Source organism: Oncorhynchus gorbuscha, unplaced genomic scaffold (genome assembly GCF_021184085.1).
Source record: "Oncorhynchus gorbuscha isolate QuinsamMale2020 ecotype Even-year unplaced genomic scaffold, OgorEven_v1.0 Un_scaffold_1241, whole genome shotgun sequence".
NCBI classification, from domain to species: Eukaryota; Metazoa; Chordata; class Actinopteri; order Salmoniformes; family Salmonidae; genus Oncorhynchus; species Oncorhynchus gorbuscha.
In genome coordinates, this window is record NW_025746076.1 from 30,059 (window position 1) to 50,000 (window position 19,942).

At 48.1% G+C, this 19,942-nt stretch overlaps 1 protein-coding gene across 1 annotated transcript in view; it reads left to right on the forward strand.

The window, feature by feature from the left end:
* The first annotated feature begins 324 nt into the window (after positions 1-324).
* LOC124021889 (phosphatidylinositol 4-kinase type 2-beta-like) overlaps positions 325-19,942 on the forward strand; it is a 26,023-nt gene continuing 6,405 nt past the window's right edge. Inside the window, 10 exon segments of the mRNA XM_046337025.1 lie at positions 325-883; positions 6,558-6,709; positions 9,497-9,538; positions 9,541-9,579; positions 10,498-10,617; positions 14,259-14,390; positions 14,946-15,103; positions 16,795-16,797; positions 17,721-17,801; positions 19,853-19,871. Coding sequence (XP_046192981.1) covers positions 526-883; positions 6,558-6,709; positions 9,497-9,538; positions 9,541-9,579; positions 10,498-10,617; positions 14,259-14,390; positions 14,946-15,103; positions 16,795-16,797; positions 17,721-17,801; positions 19,853-19,871 — 1,104 coding nt within the window. The 5' untranslated portion in view covers positions 325-525.

Sequence of the window (19,942 nt, forward strand, 5' to 3'; positions counted from 1 at the left end):
TATTGTATGTACTAGAGTCCTAGCTAGCTAGCAGTGTCTCCTCAGCCTCCATTCTGTATGTACTAGAGTCCTAGCTAGCTAGTTAGCAGTGTCTCCCCAGCCTCCATCCTAGTTTAAACATGGACAAATAGAAGTATAAAGATTGTTTCCTGCATATGCAGTAATGCCCACATATAGGAACACCCCAAATCACATCCTTCTCATCTCTCTTCATCCCCCCTTCCTCCTCCCCTCAGGCAGAGAGACATTTGCTACACGGCCCCTTTAAATCTGGTCAGGCTGCGTTTGGTATCAACGCGCATGCGCTGTAGAAACCGGAAGCGATCTTTGGCTGATGTGGACAATTTATTAACGGGTGAAATAATCTCCCGCTAAGTAACTAGCGACTATCGAGCAAGCCGGTGTCAAAGAAATAAACATTGTTTTTTTTTTACCAATGGAGCGATGAAAATATGTAGCGTTTGAACTAAACAATTTTTTAAACATTTGTAAGATCTGTAATAAAAAATAAATAAGCGATCAACAATGATGTCGGAATGCGAACCAAACGAGACCGATCCGGTGGTGGCGGATGACATAGCCCCGGTAACCGCCTCCGCTGCTGCTTCTACCACGGATCTCAACTTTCGGTCACAGGAGCCGCTGTCGACGTTGTTCGATAGAAACACAGTCGGGTCTGGGACAAACCCCGGGGTCGCGATTCGGATCTCGGGTTCGTGTGAAAGTGTTCTTACCGAATTGGAGACGGACGGTTCTGGGGAAGAGACTCTGTTGTTACCGTGTTTATCCGGAGGCGCGTCGTCACCTCGGGGCGAGAGGCGGAAGAGGACGAGGCGGAACCGACGGAGTTCATCGTCGGATAAAGATAACCTTACCTCGCCAGGTAAAGAGCCGGTGGTGACCGGAGGAGAATAGAATAATGCGTTCATGTTAGTAGCTTGCTAGACATGGCGTCTCTCTCTCTTTTGTGCGTTTTAACTATTTAAAGTGCTATTTAAATATAAATATGGGTTGTTTTTACACTGGTGTTTGTTCTTCACTGGTTGCCCTTTTCTTGTGGCAACAGGTCACACATCTTGCTGCTGTGATGCACACTGGTATTTCACCCAGCAGATATGGGAGATTCTTGGTGTATCTGTGTAATCTGGGGGAAATATGTATCTCTAATATGGTCATACATTGGGCAGGAGGTGAGGAAGTGCAGCTCTGTTTCCACCTCATTTTGTGGGCAGTGTTGCACATAGCCTGTCTTCTCTTGAGAGCCATGTCTGCCTACTTCTCTTTTCCTTAAGTTTGGGTCAGTCACAGTGGTCTTCTGCCACTGTGTCCTCTCTGTTTAGGGTCAGTCACAGTGGTCTTCTGCCACTGTGTCCTCTCTGTTTAGGGTCAGTCACAGTGGTCAGGTATTCTGCCACTGTGTCCTCTCTGTTTAGGGTCAGTCACAGTGGTATTCTGCCACTGTGTCCTCTCTGTTTAGGGTCAGTCACAGTGGTATTCTGCCACTGTGTCCTCTCTGTTTAGGGTCAGTCACAGTGGTATTCTGCCACTGTGTCCTCTCTGTTTAGGGTCAGTCACAGTGGTCAGGTATTCTGCCACTGTGTCCTCTCTGTTTAGGGTCAGTCACAGTGGTCAGGTATTCTGCCACTGTGTCCTCTCTGTTTAGGGCCAGTCACAGTGGTCAGGTACTCTACCACTGTGTCCTCTCTGTTTAGGGTCAGTCACAGTGGTCAGGTATTCTGCCACTGTGTCCTCTCTGTTTAGGGTCAGTCACAGTGGTCAGGTCTTCTGCCACTGTGTCCTCTCTGTTTAGGGTCAGTCACAGTGGTCAGGTATTCTGCCACTGTGTCCTCTCTGTTTAGGGACAGTCACAGTGGTCAGGTATTCTGCCACTGTGTCCTCTCTGTTTAGGGTCAGTCACAGTGGTATTCTGCCACTGTGTCCTCTCTGTTTAGGGTCAGTCACAGTGGTATTCTGCCACTGTGTCCTCTCTGTTTAGGGTCAGTCACAGTGGTCAGGTATTCTGCCACTATGTCCTCTCTGTTTAGGGTCAGTCACAGTGGTATTCTGCCACTGTGTCCTCTCTGTTTAGGGTCAGTCACAGTGGTATTCTGCCACTATGTACTCTCTGTTTAGGGTCAGTCACAGTGGTCAGGTCTTCTGCCACTGTGTCCTCTCTGTTTAGGGTCAGTCACAGTGGTCAGGTATTCTGCCACTGTGTCCTCTCTGTTTAGGGTCAGTCACAGTGGTCAGGTATTCTGCCACTGTGTCCTCTCTGTTTAGGGTCAGTCACAGTGGTATTCTGCCACTGTGTCCTCTCTGTTTAGGGTCAGTCACAGTGGTATTCTGCCACTGTGTCCTCTCTGTTTAGGGTCAGTCACAGTGGTATTCTGCCACTGTGTCCTCTCTGTTTAGGGTCAGTCACAGTGGTATTCTGCCACTGTGTCCTCTCTGTTTAGGGTCAGTCACAGTGGTATTCTGCCACTGTGTCCTCTCTGTTTAGGGCCAGTCACAGTGGTCAGGTACTCTACCACTGTGTCCTCTCTGTTTAGGGTCAGTCACAGTGGTCAGGTATTCTGCCACTGTGTCCTCTCTGTTTAGGGTCAGTCACAGTGGTCAGGTACTCTACCACTGTGTCCTCTCTGTTTAGGGTCAGTCACAGTGGTCAGGTATTCTGCCACTGTGTCCTCTCTGTTTAGGGTCAGTCACAGTGGTCAGGTCTTCTGCCACTGTGTCCTCTCTGTTTAGGGTCAGTCACAGTGGTCAGGTATTCTGCCACTGTGTCCTCTCTGTTTAGGGCCAGTCACAGTGGTCAGGTATTCTGCCACTGTGTCCTCTCTGTTTAGGGTCAGTCACAGTGGTCAGGTATTCTGCCACTGTGTCCTCTCTGTTTAGGGTCAGTCACAGTGGTCAGGTCTTCTGCCACTGTGTCCTCTCTGTTTAGGGTCAGTCACAGTGGTATTCTGCCACTGTGTCCTCTCTGTTTAGGGTCAGTCACAGTGGTATTCTGCCACTGTGTCCTCTCTGTTTAGGGTCAGTCACAGTGGTCAGGTATTCTGCCACTATGTCCTCTCTGTTTAGGGTCAGTCACAGTGGTATTCTGCCACTGTGTCCTCTCTGTTTAGGGTCAGTCACAGTGGTATTCTGCCACTATGTACTCTCTGTTTAGGGTCAGTCACAGTGGTCAGGTCTTCTGCCACTGTGTCCTCTCTGTTTAGGGTCAGTCACAGTGGTCAGGTATTCTGCCACTGTGTCCTCTCTGTTTAGGGTCAGTCACAGTGGTCAGGTATTCTGCCACTGTGTCCTCTCTGTTTAGGGTCAGTCACAGTGGTATTCTGCCACTGTGTCCTCTGTTTAGGGTCAGTCACAGTGGTCTTCTGCCACTGTGTCCTCTCTGTTTAGGGTCAGTCACAGTGGTATTCTGCCACTGTGTCCTCTCTGTTTAGGGTCAGTCACAGTGGTCAGGTATTCTGCCACTGTGTCCTCTCTGTTTAGGGTCAGTCACAGTCTCTCTCTCTCTCTCTCTCTCTCTCTCTCTCTCTGTCTCTGTCTCTGTCTCTGTCTCTGTCTCTGTCTCTGTCTCTGTGTCTCTCTCTCTCTCTGTCTCTCTCTCTCTCTCTCTCTCTCTGTCTCTCTCTCTGTCTCGCTCTCTCTCTCTCTCTCTCTCTCTCTGTCTCTCTCTCTCTGTCTCTCTCTCTCTCTCTGTCTCTCTCTCTCTCTCTCTCTCTCTCTCTGTCTCTCTCTCTCTCTCTCTCTCTCTCTCTCTCTCTCTCTCTCTCTCTCTCCCCCAGCTCTCTCTCTCTCTCTCCCCCAGCTCTCTCTCTGTCCCCATCTCTCTCTTCCTCTGTCTGATGGGGATATATGAAGCTGTGTTGTTGTCCTGAGTCTCTACCCAGTTCTCTCTCCCCCAGCTCTCCCTCCCCCCAGCTCTCCCTCTCTCCCCCAGCTCTCCCTCTCTCCCCCAGCTCTCCCTCTCTCCCCCAGCTCTCCCTCTCCCCCCAGCTCTCCCTCTCTCCCCCAGCTCTCCCTCTCCCCCCAGCTCTCCCTCTCTCCCCCCAGCTCTCCCTCTCCCCCCAGCTCTCCCTCTCCCCCAGCTCTCTCTCTCCCCCAGCTCTCTCTCTCCCCCAGCTCTCTCTCTCCCCCAGCTCTCTCTCTCCCCCAGCTCTCTCTCTCTCTCTCTCTCTCCCTCTCTCTCTCCCTCTCTCTCTCCCCCCAGCTCTCCCTCTCTCTCTCCCCCCAGCTCTCCCTCTCTCCCCCAGCTCTCCCTCTCCCCCCAGCTCTCTCTCTCCCCCAGCTCTCCCTCTCTCCCTCCCCCAGCTCTCCCTCTCTCCCCCAGCTCTCCCTCTCTCCCCCAGCTCTCTCTCTCCCCCAGCTCTCTCTCTCCCCCAGCTCTCTCTCTCCCCCAGCTCTCCCTCTCTCCCTCCCCCAGCTCTCCCTCTCTCCCTCCCCCAGCTCTCCCTCTCTCCCCCAGCTCTCCCTCTCTCCCCCAGCTCTCTCTCTCCCCCCAGCCCCCCCCAGCTCTCTCTCTCCCCCAGCTCTCTCTCTCTCCCCAGCTCTCTCTTCCTCCCCTCTCTGTCTGATGGGGATATATGAAGCTGTGTTGTTGTCATCAGTTGTTCTCCTTTTACTTTCTAAATGGGGTAAAGGAAGTGTCATCTACTGAGACAGCTACACAGTGTGTGGGGGGGGGCTGTGTGTGGGGCTCTCTGTGTGTGTGTGGGGCTGTGTGTGTGGGCCTCTGTGTGTGTGTGTGCGTGTGGGGCTGTGTGTGTGTGGGGCTGTGTGGGGCTGTGTGTGTGGGCCTCTCTGTGGGGCTGTGTGTGTGTTGGGGCCTCTCTGTTTGTCTGTGTGTGGGGGGCTGTGTGTGTGTGGGGGCCTCTCTGTGTGTGTGTGTGTGGGCCTTTCTCTGTGTGTGTGTGTGTGTGTGTGTGTGTGTGTCTGTGTGTGTGTGTTTAACCTCCATATAACTAAGGAGCCATGTTTCTCTTGACTTTGCACCTAGCTCACAGTGCGTCTGCCTCCCAAAACAACACCCTATGCCCTACATAGTGTACTACTTTTGACCAGGGCCCAATGTAGGGAATAGGGTGCTGTTTGGGAGGCACCCTCCACCAGGGTCGACCACAACCAAAGCAAACAAACGTTGACACTGCAGAGTTGATCTGATACCACAGCTATAGATGCTGCTTTAGCTAGTTACATACACATGTATGGGGCGGCAGGGTAGCCTAGTGGTTAGAGCGTTGGACTAGTATCCGGAACAGGCAGTTAACCCACTGTTCCTAGACCAGTTAACCCCACTGTTCCTAGACCAGTTAACCCCACTGTTCCTAGACCAGTTAACCCCACTGTTCCTAGACCAGTTAACCCACTGTTCCTAGACCAGTTAACCCCACTGTTCCTAGACCAGTTAACCCCACTGTTCCTAGACCAGTTAACCCCACTGTTCCTAGACCAGTTAACCCCCTGTTCCTAGACCAGTTAACCCCCTGTTCCTAGACCAGTTAACCCCACTGTTCCTAGACCAGTTAACCCCACTGTTCCTAGACCAGTTAACCCCACTGTTCCTAGACCAGTTAACCCCACTGTTCCTAGGCCGTCATTGAAAATAAGAATTTGTTTTTTAACTGACTTGCCTGGTTAAATAAAGGTAAATAATGTACTGATAATGTCTCTTTCAATTCAATTTCACTTGCAATTTAAGGGCCTTTTTTTTGGGGGGGGGGGTCATGGGAAACACATGTTAACATTAACAAAGCAGGTGAAATAGATAATGAACAACAGTTAAATAAACAAAAACAAATGAACTGTAAACATTACACTCGCAGACTTTCCAAAAATAATAAAGACCTTTTAAAATGTTATATGTATATATACAGTGTTGTAATGATGTGTGACTAGATTCAAGTACAAAAGGAAATCAACATAAATATGGGTTGTATTTACAATGGTGTTTGTTCTTCCCTGGTTGACCTTTTCTCGTGGCAACAGGTCACAAATCTTACTGCTGTGATGATGGGCACACTGTGGTATTTCACCCAGTAGATATGGGAGTTTTTCAAAATTGCGTTTGTTTTCTAATTCTTTGTATCTGTGTAATCTGAGGGACATATGTGTCTCTATGGTCATAGATTTGGCAAGAGGTCAGGAAGTGCAGCTTAGTTTTTTTACCTCATTTTGTGGGCAGTGTTGCACATGTCTGCCTACGACGGCCTTTCTCAATAGCAAGGCTATGTTCTCTGAGTCTCTCTGTCTCTCTGTTTCTCTCTCCATGTTGCTCTCACTGTGTCTCTCTCAATTCATTTTAAGGGTTTTATTGACATGGGAAACATATGTTAACATTGCCAAAGCAAGTGACCTAGATATTAAGTAAAAGTTAAATAAACAATAAAAAATGTACAGAAAATATTTCTCTCTCTGTCTATCTCCGTGGAGAGGGCATGTTAAAATATACATTTGTAATGGGAAACATATGTTTATTTTGTTTAAATGTAATGACGATGGCCTATTTTAAAGAAAAACAAGTCAACATTCTCTCTCTCTCTCTCCCCTCCATTCAGGTAACAGTAGTGGAGACTTTAACCATTTCCCCGGTGACCCAGAGTTTGGTGACATCATTCAGAGGGCGGAGCAGGCCATCGAGGGCGGAGTCTTCCCAGAGAGAATCTCTCAGGGTTCTAGCGGGAGTTACTTCGTTAAAGACTCCAAAGGGGTGAGGAAAGGGGGAGTGGGGGGTATGGAGGAGGGGTGGAGGGAGGGGAGGTGGAAGATATAGGGGGTGGGGGAGGTGGAAGGTATAGGGGGGTGGAGGAGGTGAGGTGGAAGATATAGGGGGGGGGTATGGAGGGGTGGAGGGAGGGGAGGTGGGAGATATAGGGGGGTGGGGGAGGTGAGGTGGAAGGTATGGGGGTGGGGAGGTGGAAAGTATAGGGGAGGGGGTGGGGGAGGTGAGGTGGAAGTTATGGATGAGGAGGGGTGGAAGGTATAAGGGGTTGGGGGAGGTGGGGTGGAAGGTATAGGGGGTGGGGGAGGTGGGGTGGAAGGTATAGGGGGTGGGGGAGGTGGGGTGGAAGGTATAGGGGGTGGGGGAGGTGAGGTGGAAGGTATAGGGGAGATGGGGTAGAAGGTATATAGGGTGGTGGTGGGGGAGGTGAGGTGGAAGGTATGGAGGAGGCGGGGTGGAAGGTATAGGGGTTGGAGGGAGATGGGATGGAAGGTATAGGGGAGGGGGTGGGGGAGGTGAGGTGGAAGGTATATAGGGGGGTGGGGGAGATGGGGTGGAAGGTATAGGGGAGGGGGTGGGGGAGGTGAGGTGGAAGGTATATATAGGGGGTGGGGGAGATGGGGTGGAAGGTATATATAGGGGTGGGGGAGATGGGGTGGAAGGTATAGGGGAGGGGGTGGGGGAGGTGAGGTGGAAGGTATAGGGGTTGGAGGAGATGGGGTGGAAGGTATAGGGTAGGGGTTGGGGGAGGTGAGGTGGAAGATGTATAGGGAGATGGGGTGGAAGGTATGGGGTGGTGGGGGAGGTGAGGTGGAAGGTATAGGGGAGGGGGAGATGGGGTAGAAGGTATATAGGGTGGTGGGGGAGGTGAGGTGGAAGGTATGGAGGAGGGGTGGGAGGAATAGGGGAGAATTGAACCCACTCCTAGCAGAGACTGGTGCAGGAGTTGAACCCACTCCTAGCAGAGACTGGAGTTGAACCCACTCATAGCAGAGACTGGAGTTGAACCCACTCCTAGCAGAGACTGGAGTTGAACCCACTCCTAGCAGAGACTGGAGTTGAACCCACTCCTAGCAGAGACTGGTCCTGGAGTTGAACCCACTCCTAGCAGAGACTGGTCCTGGAGTTGAACCCACTCCTAGCAGAGACTGGAGTTGAACCCACTCCTAGCAGAGACTGGAGTTGAACCCACTCCTAGCAGAGACTGGAGTTGAACCCACTCCTAGCAGAGACTGGAGTTGAACCCACTCCTAGCAGAGACTGGTCCTGGAGTTGAACCCACTCCTAGCAGAGACTGGTCCTGGAGTTGAACCCACTCCTAGCAGAGACTGGAGTTGAACCCACTCCCTAGCAGCAGAGACTGGTCCTGGAGTTGAACCCACTCCTAGCAGAGACTGGTCCTGGAGTTGAACCCACTCCTAGCAGAGACTGGTCCTGGAGTTGAACCCACTCCTAGCAGAGACTGGTCCTGGAGTTGAACCCACTCCTAGCAGAGACTGGTCCTGGAGTTGAACCCACTCCTAGCAGAGACTGGTCCTGGAGTTGAACCCACTCCTAGCAGAGACTGGAGTTGAACCCACTCCTAGCAGAGACTGGAGTTGAACCCACTCCTAGCAGAGACTGGTGCTGGAGTTGCACTACATGATGCCAGGTGATGGAGTTGTCTTTCTGGCCCTGATGTGGTCCTCAGTCTCTCTGTAGTCTGTGATGGAGTTGTCTTTCTGGCCCTGATGTGGTCCTCAGTCTCTGTAGTCTGTGATGCCTAGGCTGGGTTACTGTAAAGCTCTTCCATTAGGCTCTAGGCTGGGTTACTGTAAAGCTCTTTCATTAGGGTCTAGGCTGGGTTACTGTAAAGCTCTTCCATTAGGCTCTAGGCTGGGTTACTGTAAAGCTCTTTCATTAGGCTCTAGGCTGGGTTACTGTAAAGCTCTTCCATTAGGGTCTAGGCTGGGTTACTGTAAAGCTCTTTCATTAGGGTCTAGGCTGGGTTACTGTAAAGCTCTTTCATTAGGGTCTAGGCTGGGTTACTGTAAATCTCTTTCATTAGAATCTAGGCTGGGTTACTGTAAAGCTCTTCCATTAGGGTCTAGGCTGGGTTACTGTAAATCTCTTTGTGATAACTGCTGATGGTCTGTGTTACTGTAAATCTCTTTGTGATAACTGCTGATGGTCCGGGTTACTGTAAATCTCTTTGTGATAACTGCTGATGGTCCGGGTTACTGTAAATCTCTTTGTGATAACTGCTGATGGTCGGGTTACTGTAAATCTCTTTGTGATCACTGCTGATGGTCCGGGTTACTGTAAATCTCTTTGTGATAACTGCTGATGGTCGGGTTACTGTAAATCTCTTTGTGATAACTGCTGATGGTCCGGGTTACTGTAAATCTCTTTGTGATAACTGCTGATGGTCCGGGTTACTGTAAATCTCTTTGTGATCACTGCTGATGGTCCGGGTTACTGTAAATCTCTTTGTGATAACTGCTGATGGTCCGGGTTACTGTAAATCTCTTTGTGATCACTGCTGATGGTCGGGTTACTGTAAATCTCTTTGTGATAACTGCTGATGGTCGGGTTACTGTAAATCTCTTTGTGATAACTGCTGATGGTCCGGGTTACTGTAAATCTCTTTGTGATAACTGCTGATGGTCCGGGTTACTGTAAATCTCTTTGTGATAACTGCTGATGGTCTGGTTACTGTAAATCTCTTTGTGATAACTGTCTGTTTCTATCTCTGGTCTTTATTAAATACTGTCTGTTTCCCTTTTTCCCATCCAGAAAATTCTTGGTGTTTTCAAACCAAAGTCTGAAGTTCTCTGGTCGGTCACCTCAACCCTAAATGGACCAAATACTTTCACAAGGTATCACTGTTCTCTGGTCTGTTACTATCTCTGTCTTCTACTGATCTCTGGTCTGTTACTATCTCTGTCTGTTTCTATCTCTGGTCTGTTACTATCTCTGTCTGTTTCTATCTCTGGTCTGTTACTATCTCTGTCTTCTACTGTTCTCTGGTCTGTTACTATCTCTGTCTTCTACTGTTCTCTGGTCTGTTACTATCTCTGGTCTGTTACTATCTCTGTCTTCTACTGTTCTCTGGTCTGTTACTATCTCTGTCTTCTACTGTTCTCTGGTCTGTTACTATCTCTGTCTTCTACTGTTCTCTGGTCTGTTACTATCTCTGGTCTGTTACTATCTCTGTCTTCTACTGTTCTCTGGTCTGTTACTATCTCTGTCTTCTACTGTTCTCTGGTCTGTTACTATCTCTGTCTTTTTCTCTTCCTCTCTCCTCTTCCTCTCTCCTTTTCTGTCCCTAGGTAACGCTATGCTCTGGTTTCTTTTTCTATCTGTCTTTATCTCTGTGTCTCTCCTCTTCCTCTCTCCTCGTCTGTCCCTAGGTAACACTATGCTCTTGTCTGTTTCTATCTCTGTCTGTTTCTATCTGTCTTTTCCTCTTCCTCTCTCCTCTTCCTCTCTCCTCTTCCTCTCTCCTCGTCTGTCCCTAGTTCTCACTATGCTCTGCTTTCTTTATCCGTCTCCTCTCTCCTCACCTGTTCCTATGTCCTATTTGCCTCTCTCTTCCCTCTTTCTCTCTCCTCCTCCCCTCTCCTCTTTCTCTCTCCTCATCCCCTCCTCTTCCTCTCCTCCCTTTCTCTCTCTATTTTTACATTAATTTTAACAGTTAATTTAACTCTCCCCACCCTCTACCCTTCCTCCCTCTCTCCTCCTCCTCCCTCTGTCCTCTCCCTGCCCTCCTCCTCCTCCTCTGTTTCTCTGTGTAGCTGTGCTGTCCGTGTTGTTTTGGCCGTGGCTGCCTGATCCCCAACCAGGGCTATCTCTCAGAGGTTGCTGCCTCCCTCGTTGATACCAGGCTAGGACTGGGGGTGGTCCCCAAAACCAAGGTGAGGTGGGAGGGGGGGAGGGGTGTGTCTAGTCAGTGATAATAACAGGCTGTGTATCTAGTCAGTGATAATAACAGGCTGTGATAATAACAGGCTGTGTGTCTAGTCAGTGATGATAACAGGCTGTGATGATAACAGGCTGTGTATCTAGTCAGTGATGATAACAGGCTGTGTGTCTAGTCAGTGATGATAACAGGCTGTGTGTCTTCCAGGCTGTGTGTCTAGTCAGTGATAATAACAGGCTGTGTGTCTAGTCAGTGATGATAACAGGCTGTGTGTCTAGTCAGTGATAATAACAGGCTGTGTGTCTAGTCAGTGATAATAACAGGCTGTGTATCTAGTCAGTGATAATAACAGGCTGTGATAATAACAGGCTGTGTGTCTAGTCAGTGATGATAACAGGCTGTGATGATAACAGGCTGTGTATCTAGTCAGTGATGATAACAGGCTGTGTGTCTAGTCAGTGATGATAACAGGCTGTGTGTCTTCCAGGCTGTGTGTCTAGTCAGTGATAATAACAGGCTGTGTGTCTAGTCAGTGATGATAACAGGCTGTGTGTCTAGTCAGTGATAATAACAGGCTGTGTGTCTAGTCAGTGATAATAACAGGCTGTGTATCTAGTCAGTGATAATAACAGGCTGTGTGTCTAGTCAGTGATGATAACAGGCTGTGTGTCTTCCAGGCTGTGTGTCTAGTCAGTGATAATAACAGGCTGTGTGTCTAGTCAGTGATGATAACAGTGTCTAGTCAGTGATAATAACAGGCTGTGTGTCTTCAGTGATAATAACAGGCTGTGTGTCTAGTCAGTGATAATAACAGGCTGTGTGTCTAGTCAGTGATAATAACAGGCTGTGTGTCTAGTCAGTGATGATAACAGGCTGTGTATCTAGTCAGTGATGATAACAGGCTGTGTATCTAGTCAGTGATAATAACAGGCTGTGTATCTAGTCAGTGATAATAACAGGCTGTGTGTCTTCCAGGCTGTGTATCTAGTCAGTGATAATAACAGGCTGTGTGTCTTCCAGGCTGTGTGTCTAGTCAGTGATAATAACAGGCTGTGTGTCTAGTCAGTGATAATAACAGGCTGTGTGTCTAGTCAGTGATGATAACAGGCTGTGTGTCTAGTCAGTGATAATAACAGGCTGTGTGTCTAGTCAGTGATAATAACAGGCTGTGTGTCTTCCAGGCTGTGTGTCTAGTCAGTGATAATAACAGGCTGTGTATCTAGTCAGTGATAATAACAGGCTGTGTGTCTTCCAGGCTGTGTGTCTAGTCAGTGATGATAACAGGCTGTGTGTCTAGTCAGTGATAATAACAGGCTGTGTGTCTTCCAGGCTGTGTGTCTAGTCAGTGATAATAACAGGCTGTGTGTCTTCCAGGCTGTGTGTCTAGTCAGTGATAATAACAGGCTGTGTGTCTTCCAGGCTGTGTGTCTAGTCAGTGATGATAACAGGCTGTGTGTCTAGTCAGTGATAATAACAGGCTGTGTGTCTAGTCAGTGATAATAACAGGCTGTGTGTCTAGTCAGTGATAATAACAGGCTGTGTGTCTAGTCAGTGATAATAACAGGCTGTGTGTCTAGTCAGTGATAATAACAGGCTGTGTGTCTAGTCAGTGATGATAACAGGCTGTGTGTCTAGTCAGTGATAATAACAGGCTGTGTGTCTTCCAGGCTGTGTGTCTAGTCAGTGATAATAACAGGCTGTGTGTCTAGTCAGTGATGATAACAGGCTGTGTGTCTAGTCAGTGATAATAACAGGCTGTGTGTCTAGTCAGTGATAATAACAGGCTGTGTGTCTTCCAGGCTGTGTGTCTAGTCAGTGATAATAACAGGCTGTGTGTCTAGTCAGTGATAATAACAGGCTGTGTGTCTAGTCAGTGATAATAACAGGCTGTGTGTCTTCCAGGCTGTGTGTCTAGTCAGTGATAATAACAGGCTGTGTGTCTTCCAGGCTGTGTGTCTAGTCAGTGATAATAACAGGCTGTGTGTCTAGTCAGTGATGATAACAGGCTGTGTGTCTTCCAGGCTGTGTATCTAGTCAGTGATAATAACAGGCTGTATCTAGTCAGTGAATAACAGGCTGTGTATCTAGTCAGTGATAATAACAGGCTGTGTGTCTAGTCAGTGATAATAACAGGCTGTGTGTCTAGTCAGTGATAATAACAGGCTGTGTGTCTTCCAGGCTGTGTATCTAGTCAGTGATAATAACAGGCTGTGTGTCTAGTCAGTGATAATAACAGGCTGTGTGTCTTCCAGGCTGTGTATCTAGTCAGTGATAATAACAGGCTGTGTATCTAGTCAGTGATGATAACAGGCTGTGTATCTAGTCAGTGATAATAACAGGCTGTGTGTCTAGTCAGTGATGATAACAGGCTGTGTGTCTAGTCAGTGATGATAACAGGCTGTGTGTCTTCCAGGCTGTGTGTCTAGTCAGTGATAATAACAGGCTGTGTGTCTAGTCAGTGATGATAACAGGCTGTGTGTCTAGTCAGTGATAATAACAGGCTGTGATAATAACAGGCTGTGTATCTAGTCAGTGATAATAACAGGCTGTGATAATAACAGGCTGTGTATCTAGTCAGTGATAATAACAGGCTGTGTGTCTAGTCAGTGATAATAACAGGCTGTGATAATAACAGGCTGTGTATCTAGTCAGTGATGATAACAGGCTGTGTGTCTAGTCAGTGATAATAACAGGCTGTGATAATAACAGGCTGTGTGTCTAGTCAGTGATAATAACAGGCTGTGTGTCTAGTCAGTGATAATAACAGGCTGTGTGTCTGTGTCTAGTCAGTGATAATAACAGGCTGTGTGTCTAGTCAGTGATGATAACAGGCTGTGTGTCTAGTCAGTGATGATAACAGGCTGTGTGTTTAGTCAGTGATAATAACAGGCTGTGTGTCTTCCAGGCTGTGTGTCTAGTCAGTGATAATAACAGGCTGTGTGTCTAGTCAGTGATGATAACAGGCTGTGTGTCTAGTCAGTGATAATAACAGGCTGTGTGTCTAGTCAGTGATAACAGGCTGTGTGTCTAGTCAGTGATGATAACAGGCTGTGTGTTTAGTCAGTGATAATAACAGGCTGTGTGTCTTCCAGGCTGTGTATCTAGTCAGTGATAATAACAGGCTGTGTGTCTTCCAGGCTGTGTGTCTAGTCAGTGATAATAACAGGCTGTGTGTCTAGTCAGTGATAATAACAGGCTGTGTGTCTAGTCAGTGATGATAACAGGCTGTGTATCTAGTCAGTGATAATAACAGGCTGTGTATCTAGTCAGTGATAATAACAGGCTGTGTATCTAGTCAGTGATAATAACAGGCTGTGTGTCTTCCAGGCTGTGTGTCTAGTCAGTGATAATAACAGGCTGTGTATCTAGTCAGTGATAATAACAGGCTGTGTATCTAGTCAGTGATAATAACAGGCTGTGTGTCTTCCAGGCTGTGTGTCTAGTCAGTGATAATAACAGGCTGTGTGTCTTCCAGGCTGTGTGTCTAGTCAGTGATAATAACAGGCTGTGTGTCTAGTCAGTGATAATAACAGGCTGTGTGTCTAGTCAGTGATGGTAACAGGCTGTGTGTCTAGTCAGTGATAATAACAGGCTGTGTGTCTAGTCAGTGATAATAACAGGCTGTGTGTCTTCCAGGCTGTGTATCTAGTCAGTGAGACATTTCACTACACCACTATCGACAGGGCCAAGTCCAGAGGGAAGAAATACGCCCTGGAGATGGTTCCCAAAGTAGGACGACACTTCCACAGAGTGGGCCTGCCCCCCAAGGTACCCTGACTCCTAACCCTTGACCCTACCAATCTTATTCCTGACCCAATGTCTTAACCCCCCAAGGTACCCTGACCCTTGACCCTACCAGTCTTAATCCGGACCCTATGTCTTAGCCCCCTAAGGTACCCTGACCCTTGACCCTACCAGTCGTATTCCTGACCCTATGTCTTAATCCCCCAAGGTTCCCTGACCCTTGACCCTACCAGTCTTATTCCTGACCCTGTGTCTTAACCCCCAAGGTACCCTAACCCTGACCCCTGACCCTATGTCTAAACCCCCAAGGTGTCCTAACCCCTAACCCTATGTCTAAACCCCCCAAGGTGTCCTAACCCCTGACCCCTAACCCTATGTCTTAACCCCCCAAGGTGTCCTGACCTGTTTGTGTGTGTGTGTGTGTGTGTGTGTGTCTGTGTGTGTGTCTGTGTGTGTGTGTGTGTGTGTGTGTGTGTGTGTCTGTCTGTGTGTCTGTGTGTGTCTCTGTGTGTGTGTCTCTGTGTGTGTCTCTGTGTGTGTCTCTGTGTGTGTGCATCTTTCTGTCTGTGGGTGTGTCAGCTCGGTTCGTTCCAGCTGTTCGTGGAAGGGTACCATGAGGCTGACTATTGGCTGAGACGTTTTGAGGCGGAGCCTCTCCCAGAGAACATCAGGAAACAGCTCCAGTCTCAGTTTGAGAGGCTCGTCATTCTGGACTACGTCATCAGAAACACAGGTAGGTGTGTGTGTGTGTGTGTGTGTGTGTGTGTGTGTGTGTGTGTGTGTGTGTGTGCGGGTGTGTGCTCACAGGAATGACTTTTCCTGGTGACTTCCTCACACGGTACACACACACCTCATACACACAGTACACGGTACACACACACCACATACACACAGTGGACGGTACACACACACAACATACACACAGTGGACGGTACACACATACACACACACACACACACACACACACACACACACACACACACACACACACACACACCACATACACACAGTGGACGGTACACACACACACACACACCACATACACACAGTGGACGGTACACACACACACACACACCACATACACACAGTGGACGGTACACACACACACACACACCACATACACACAGTGGACGGTACACACACACACACACACACCACATACACACAGTGGACGGTACACACACACACACACACACACACACACACACACACACACACACACACACACCACATACACACAGTGGACGGTACACACACACACACACACACCACATACACACAGTGGACGGTACACACACACACACACACACACACACACACACACACACACACACACACACACACACACACACACACACACACACACACACACACACACACACACACACACACACACACACACACACACACACACACACACACACACACACACACACACACACACACACACACACACACAGCGCACGTGAGCTGAAATAAAAACATCCCAGAAATGTTTCATAAGCACAAAAAGCTGATTTCTCCCCAATTTTGTGTAAAAATGTGTTTACATCCTTGGGGGTTTGATTTGATTTGTTAGTGAGCATTTCTCCTTTGCCAAGATAATCCATCCACCTGACAGGTGTGGCAATTCAAGAAGCTGATTAAACAGCATGACACAGGTGCACCTTGTGCTGGGGGGGACAATAAGGCCACTTTTTAAAATGTGCAGTTTTGTCACACAACACAACGCCACAGATGTTTCAGGTTTTGAGGGAGCGTGCAATTGGCATGTTGACTGCAGGAATGTCCTCCAGAGCTGTTGCCAGAGAATTGAATGTTCATTTCTCTACCATAAGCCGACCTCCAACGTCGTTTTTAAAAAGAATTTGGCAGTATGTCCCAATGGCCTCACAACCGCAGATCACGCGTAACCACGCCAAACCCAGGACCTCCACATCCTGCTTCTTCACCTGCGGCTTCGTCTGAGACCAGCCACCCTTGACAGCTGATGAAACTGTGGGTTTTGCACAAACAGAAGAATTTCTGCACAAACTGTCAGAAACCGTCTCGGGGAAGCTCGTCTCCGTGCTCGTCGCCCTCACCGGGGTCATGACCTGATTGCAGTTTGGCGTCGAAACCGACCAGTGGGAAAATGCTCACCTTCGATGGCCACTGGCACGCTGGAGAAGTGGTGGAGGGGGGGGTTATGGGAAGGCATAAACTACGGACAACGAACACAATGAGTCCCCCATGGTGGAGTGGGGGGTTATGGGAAGGCATAAACTACGGACAACGAACACACTGAGTCCGCCATGGTGGAGCGGGGGGTTATGGGAAGGCATAAACTACGGACAACGAACACAATGAGTCCCCCAAGGTGGAGGGGGGGGGTTATGGGAAGGCATAAACTACGGACAACAAACACAATGTGTCCCCCATGGTGGAGGGGGTTTGGGAAGGCATAAACTACGGACAACAAACACAATGAGTCCCCCATGGTGGAGGGGGTTATGGGAAGGCATAAACTACGGACAACGAACACAATGAGTCCCCCATGGTGGAGCGGGGGTTATGGGAAGGCATAAACTACGGACAACGAACACAATGAGTCCGCCATGGTGGAGCGGGGGGTTATGGGAAGGCATAAACTACGGACAACGAACACAATGAGTCCCCCATGGTGGAGTGGGGGTTATGGGAAGGCATAAACTACGGACAACAAACACAATGAGTCCCCCATGGTGGAGGGGGGTTATGGGAAGGCATAAACTACGGACAACGAACACACTGAGTCCCCCAAGGTGGAGCGGGGGTTATGGGTCTCATAGGACTAGTTACCATTCAGTATGATATGACTGCCCCAGGGGGACTGTCTCAAGGCATAAACTACGGACAACAAACACAATGAGTCCGCCATGGTGGAGGGGGGTTATGGGAAGGCATAAACTACGGACAACGAACACAATGAGTCCCCCAAGGTGGAGGGGGGGGGGGGTTATGGGAAGGCATAAACTACGGACAACGAACACACTGAGTACCCCATGGTGGAGCGGGGGGTTATGGGAAGGCATAAACTATGGACAACAAACACAACCAAAAATCAAACATTTCTAGATTTCTTTTTTTCTCCAGACCACAAAAGTGGTCTCCTGTTGTAGTATTAAAGTGAGATTTTTGAGAGTGAAAACTTGGTGTCAAAATGGGAGAAAATAAAACAGATTTTTACAAGGAACAGACAGTTCGTGCCCTGGAACAACCCTCCATATAGCTTTGCATTGTGTTCTCCTCCTATGCAGAGTCTAACCCCTTCACCTTTCCTCTCTGTTCTCTCTCTTCTTCTCCTCCCTCCCTCTTTCTCTCCATCAGACCGAGGAATGACAACTGGTTGATCAAGTATGAGAAGCCAGGGGAAGGAGAGGGGAGAGAAGGCTGTATGATGTGTGTGTCTGAGGTGTGTGTGTGTGTGTGTGTGTGTGTGTGTGTGTGTGTGTGTGTGTGTGTGTGTGTGTTGTGTATGATGTGTGTGTGTGGACTGCAGTCCATAGATCATGTGTGTTTTGAAATGAGTGACACATGCACTGTGTACTCTGTACCATGACTCATAGTTATAACACACCACAGTATGATTTAATACTGTCTCAGAGGACTAGTTACCAATCAGTATGATTTAATACTGTCTCATAGGACTAGTTACCAATCAGTATGATTTAATACTGTCTCATAGGACTAGTTACCATTCAGTATGATTTAATACTGTCTCAGAGGACTAGTTACCATTCAGTATGATATAGGACTGTCTCAGAGGACTAGTTACCATTCAGTATGATATAGGACTGTCTCAGAGGACTAGTTACCATTCAGTATGATATCAGACTGTCTCAGAGGACTAGTTACCATTCAGTATGATATCAGACTGTCTCAGAGGACTAGTTACCATTCAGTATGATATAGGACTGTCTCAGAGGACTAGTTACCATTCAGTATGATATAGGGCTGTCTCAGAGGACTAGTTACCATTCAGTATGATATAGGACTGTCTCAGAGGACTAGTTACCATTCAGTATGATATAGGACTGTCTCAGAGGACTAGTTACCATTCAGTATGATATCAGACTGTCTCAGAGGACTAGTTACCATTCAGTATGATATAGGACTGTCTCAGAGGACTAGTTACCATTCAGTATGATATAGGACTGTCTCAGAGGACTAGTTACCATTCAGTATGATATAGGACTGTCTCAGAGGACTAGTTACCATTCAGTATGATATCAGACTGTCTCAGAGGACTAGTTACCATTCAGTATGATATCAGACTGTCTCAGAGGACTAGTTACCATTCAGTATGATATCGGACTGTCTCAGAGGACTAGTTACCATTCAGTATGATATCAGACTGTCTCAGAGGACTAGTTACCATTCAGTATGATATCAGACTGTCTCAGAGGACTAGTTACCATTCAGTATGATTTAATACTGTCTCAGAGGACTAGTTACCATTCAGTATGATATCGGACTGTCTCAGAGGACTAGTTACCATTACCAGACCCAGTTGGTTCTGCTCCAGTTGGTTCTGCTCCATGTTTTGGACCAGACCCAGTTGGTTCTGCTCCAGTTGGAGACCCAGTTGGTTCTGCTCCAGTTGGTTCTGCTCCATGTTTTGGACCAGATCCAGTTGGTTCTGCTCCAGTTGGTTCTGCTCCAGTTGGTTCTGCTCCAGTTGGTTCTGCTCCATGTTTTGGACCAGACCGAGTTGGTTCTGCTCCAGTTGGTTCTGCTCCATGTTATGGACCAGACCCAGTTGGTTCTGCTCCAGTTGGTTCTGCTCCAGTTGGTTCTGCTCCATGTTATGGACCAGACCCAGTTGGTTCTGCTCCAGTTGGTTCTGCTCCATGTTTTGGACCAGACCCAGTTGGTTCTGCTCCATGTTTTGGACCAGACCTAGTTGGTTCTGCTCCATGTTTTGGACCAGACCCAGTTGGTTCTGCTCCATGTTCTGGTCCAGACCCAGTTGGTTCTGCTCCATGTTTTGGACCAGACCCAGTTGGTTCTGCTCCATGTTTTGGACCAGACCCAGTTGGTTCTGCTCCAGTTGGTTCTGCTCCATGTTTTGGACCAGACCCAGTTGGTTCTGCTCCAGTTGGTTCTGCTCCATGTTTTGGACCAGACCCAGTTGGTTCTGCTCCATGTTTTGGACCAGTTGGTTCTGCTCCATGTTATGGACCAGCCCAGTTGGTTCTGCTCCATGTTTTGGACCAGTTGGTTCTGCTCCATGTTATGGACCAGACCCAGTCGGTTCTGCTCCATGTGTGACCAAAGTGTTGGACCCAGTTTATTGTGTTTACCGGTTCTCCTTAAAAACTAAATTTTAAAAAGTGATTTGTATATAATTCTTCTATAATTTCCTTGACAGTCGACCATTTTGTGTGTTTTATGCAATTCTGTCAATACTGAACAATATGTAGCTAATCAATAAGTGTTGTATCTCTGTATCAGGACCCAGACAGAACAGAGAGTAGAGACCAGGTTATAGACAACCATCAATCAATACTGAACAATATGTAGCTAATCAATACTGAACAATATGTAGCTGATCA